Source organism: Penaeus monodon, unplaced genomic scaffold, assembly GCF_015228065.2.
Source record: "Penaeus monodon isolate SGIC_2016 unplaced genomic scaffold, NSTDA_Pmon_1 PmonScaffold_3512, whole genome shotgun sequence".
NCBI classification, from domain to species: domain Eukaryota; kingdom Metazoa; phylum Arthropoda; class Malacostraca; order Decapoda; family Penaeidae; genus Penaeus; species Penaeus monodon.
In genome coordinates, this window is record NW_023658244.1 from 20,001 (window position 1) to 24,755 (window position 4,755).

Sequence of the window (4,755 nt, forward strand, 5' to 3'; positions counted from 1 at the left end):
ATAAAACCACAATAATAATGGTAATTGTAACAGTAATTTTTATTTCCAACTTTACAAGAACATACATGTATATAAGGGGTGAGAGTATATATATATAAAGGGGGCGGGGATGACAAGGAGGGGCGGAGGTCGGGGGAGGGGGTACAAGAGGCGTTGTGGAAAAGGGGACAAAAATTACCTTTAGTGTTGTACCTCCAACATCTAGTAGGCCTTTGAGCTTGCAGTGGAATAATCCATATACCCCGCGCACAGAGCCACTGTGCTTCAGGGCTGCAGTGAAGTTCATCCCAGCGAAGCCAGGTACTCGTTTGCAGTCTTGAGTTAAAATGAGGTTTGTGAGTTTTTTTTTTTTCTTTTCTTTTTTTCTTCCTGCGAGAGAAGTTGCAGACAACCGCTCTTCAGTCCAAGAACCCGCGTTTTTTCATGAAAGGGCAAGGTCTTATTTTCTTTTCCCTTTCTGCTAGGTCCTTAGTTCTTGTGTGTTTATATATATTTACATACATTTCTTAAAGATTAACAAGTATAAAGACTGAATTTTTATGGAAACATTGGAATACATAGAGCCGACGAACGGAAAGACGCATAACTTCGTGACAACACAACAGGTGACTTCCAACACAACAACAAACAGCGCTGGCACAGTGATTGGGTGTTGCCGCCGCCAAATAATTCGTATTTATTATTATCACTTTTTTTTTTACTTTTCGTAAGAAATTCGATAAATATCTGACCCATCAACCTTTATATTATCTAAACTTTCCCACCATTCCTATTCGCTAAGAACTACAAATATACTCTGCACTTTCTATCTTCCCAACAGATAGAGTGTTTAACAGCGGTAACTTATCATACAAGCGCATACAAGTAATTCTAATGTTAAAGCAGCTGTCTCGCTCTCCACCAGGTAAACAGGTGCTCGAGGACTGATGTGTTTGTACCTGGCTTTTAGACCCGACTTTTATCACAGATTCCTGCATTCACGTCTTTCTCCTTGCCTTTGATGGTCACGTAACCTGTGCTCTTCTTGCTAATTGCGGGGGAAGGGTGGGTAGAAGATGTTATTATTATCACCATCATCATTATAATTACATTATTATTATTATCATCATCATCATCATCATCATCATCATCATCATCATCATCATCATCAATCATCATCATCATCATCATCATCATCATCATCATCATCATCATCATCATCATCATCATCATCATCATCATCATTACCATTTTCATTAGCACTATCCTTAGTCTCGTTATCACTATTATTATTATCATTGTTATTATAATGATTATCATTTTACTGTCGTTATTATTCTTATCATTATCATTATTATTAATATTATCAGTTTTATCATCATTACTATAATCATTATTATCAGTAATATAATATAGTATTATTATTTCATTACTATAATTACCGTTGTTATTATTATCATTATCATTATTATTATTACTAATTTTACTATCATTATTATTGAATTTTTAAAGACCATTATCATTATGATTATCAGTTATAGTTTTATTATCATTATGATCATTATCATTGTCCTTTTCATTATCATTATCATTTTATTACTGTCATTTTTATTATTACAATCATCATCACTGTCATTATTATCATTATTACTATCATCATTAGCATTATTATCATTACCTTCATTATCATAATAGTATTATAATTATCATTACAAATATCATTGTTATCATCTATCATCAAGAATATATCATCATAATCATCATTATTATTACTAATGTTGTTTTGCTGTTTTTACCATTATTATTGTTGCTAAACTCATTATCCTTCCTATCACAACGACAGTCATAAATATTACCGTTATAGCAACTACGATCATTACCGCCACTACCATTGCCATTCTCAGCTTCAGAAATGAGGCACGAAATGAACCCGGTGCCTCGACCGAAGAAGCGTTCGAGCTCCGCGCCCATCCGTCGGGGCCGCCGCCATGCAGGAGCCCAGTCCCTCCTCCTCCTCCTCCTCCTCCTCCTCCTCCACGGGCGGCGTTCGCTTCGGAAATCAATATTTATCACACGAGATCAGCCTCGCGCGTCTTCGCTTCTTACCTCCACGAGGAAAACCCTCCAGCGCCTGAACGACCGCCCTTCAGGCCACGGCGACCATGATGGCGATCAGCGTCCAGAAGAATCCGGCAACTGTAAGGACGTGACAGAGAGACCTAAAGTTTCGAAGTGGACTTTGCCTTGAGGATTCTCATTGGCTGGAAGGACTGCTCTGAGGGAGGCTCGTGTGGAGAGTCACTGTTTTGAATTGCTGTTCGAAGCAGAGTGATCGCCAGGGAAATGCTTCACTGAAACCTCATGAAATAAGAGGTTTCGCTGAACTAATACAATATGGCTAAATAAGAATGGACCCACGCACATTCAGGTACGCATGCAAGCACACTCACACAAATATATACACATGTATGTATGCATACACACACACACACACGCACACGCACACGCACACGCACACGCACACGCACACGCACACACACGCACACGCACACGCGCACGCGCACGCCCACACACACACACACACACACACACACACACACACACACACACAAAAATCTATATATATATAATATATATATATATATATATATATATATATATATATATATATATATATTATGTGTGTATTTATATATACATATATCATTGTTAAGTTGAAAACCAGGGATTCCCAACACCCGGGTCCACCTCGTGACAAGAAATGACTCACCTGTAACCGAGGTTCCAGCAGCTGCTATGAGCACAGGTGATATCAATGTCCTCCCTGTTACGGCTGTTGCTGTTGATTCGCACCTCACGCTCGTGCTGTTGGGGTAATCTGAAAGGAACGGAAATGGAACATACAAAAGAAAGAATTGGAATAATAATAATAATCTCTTCGCAAAATGAGTTTCCTTAATGCAATTCTTGGGAGACGCGGCGGCGGTGTTCTGTATATCATTCTGACACCTTGATTAGATATTGCATAATTATAATGCGGAATAAAACGAGGCAAACTTGACAGAGTGAAATAGCGCCCTGGAAAGAGGAATTGGCCGAGCGACGTGATAATTGCATAATAATTTGGAAGACATATGCGAAATCAAAGGAAAGTATATTAGCAAGAGAGAGAGGGAGAAAGAGAGAAAGCAGAGGGGGGGAAAAAAGAGAGAGACAGACAGATAGCGAAGCGAAGGCAGGCTGAGAAAGGGAAAGAGAAGGAGCAAGGGAGAGGCAGACTTAGAGAGTGTACGAGAAAAAAATGCTTCCAGACAGAGAGACAGAAGGAACAAGAAGCAAAAACGGCCCTCAAGATGTCACCTTTTCTCATCCCCGAGAAAGCCCTGACGACGGAGCGCGCGGCAACCATTCACAAAGACGGAAAACATTGGCGATTAAGAGAAGACACAAATACGTTTGGAAAAGCTCCTCTTGTCACCGTGGATGTAACGGAAACCAAGAGCCCAGAACATCTAAAGAAAGGCAGAAAGACGGATATGGATATGATACAAACATAGAAATAGAAGGAGAGGAATGAATCTATTAATAAAGGGGGAGAAAGAAAACCGAAATAGATGAGTGTTAAACTTATTTCTTGTCATCTTGTAAGTCATTCACCAAAAACAGAAATAGAAAGCGGAATAAAAATAAATATAGAAAGGCTTTATTGATAAAGAAAGATAGAGAGAGAGAATTTAATTTCTCAGAAGGAGGACACAGAGAAAACAAAAGACAAGAAAAAAAAACACCAAGAATAAAAAGAAAACGTTCTCTCTTGTCGCCGAGGAAGTCCCGGCATCGAAAGATGGAGACAGGAAGAACAGAAAGATAAACAGGAAATCGAGAAAGCCAAAAAATTACCAATTCCTTTCTGGCCACCACAGAAGTCCTCACATCCGAGGCGAAGGGAGGAGAGAGGAAGGAGAGAAAATCGAAAATGACATAAAATCAGAAAGTTTCTTAGCGCTTGGGAAGGCCCGGCGGAATCGAGGAAGACGTGTAATTATAATCCACCTTCGTGCCACCCGAGGAGACCCGCGTCAGGAGCAAACAAAGGGGAGGGAAGGAGGGAAACGAGGGGAGAGGAGAGAAAGGGGGAGGAGGAGAGAAGGGAAGAGGAAGGAGAGGGGAGAGAAGAGAAAGGGGGAGGAGAGAAGAGAAGGGGAAAGGAGAGGGGAGAAGAGAACATTATAAAAAAGAGAAGAGAAGGTGGAACAGAGAAGAAAAGAGAAAGACGGAAGAGATCGAGGAGAAATCGGAGAACGAGGCAAGAGAGAAGAGAACAGAGAAAAGAGATGGTGGAAAAGGCAAGAGAGAAGATGGAAGAGAAAAACAAGAGGAGAAAAGGAGAGAGCAGACAGCCCCTTACCTTCGGGGAAGTCGTGGCAGCCGAGGGCCCAGTACCCGGGCGTGAAATCCGTGAGGGAAGTATCAAACGTCTTGAACATGATTGAAGATGAGATGTTGAGTTCCTGAGTGCAATTGCAAGCAAGATTGAGGCTGCTGCTGGTCACCGTGCAAGGCGGGGTTGACGTGCGGGATCCTGGGGGGTTCAAAGAGGTCAGGTCAGGTCGGTCAGACGGGATTATTACGGGGAAGGGGGGGGGTGAAGGTAGGGGGGGGGGAATGATGGTGGTGCGTCGGCGGCGATTGAGAAGGTGATGATACAGATGGCGATAGTGATGGGGGAGAGCAGAGGATGGTGGCGATGGTGGTGTTGACGATTAACTGAGCGAG

At 41.6% G+C, this 4,755-nt stretch overlaps 1 protein-coding gene across 1 annotated transcript; it reads right to left on the bottom strand.

Moving 5' to 3' along the window:
• Positions 1–14: 14 nt before the first annotated feature.
• Positions 15–4,561, bottom strand: LOC119570667 (the record flags this gene model as incomplete). The annotated part of the gene is made up of 4 exons (XM_037918317.1): positions 15–1,027; positions 2,086–2,175; positions 2,750–2,857; positions 4,388–4,561. Coding segments are annotated over 3 exons (332 nt in total), but the record flags the coding sequence as incomplete, so codon positions are not given.
• Positions 4,562–4,755: the final 194 nt, after the last annotated feature.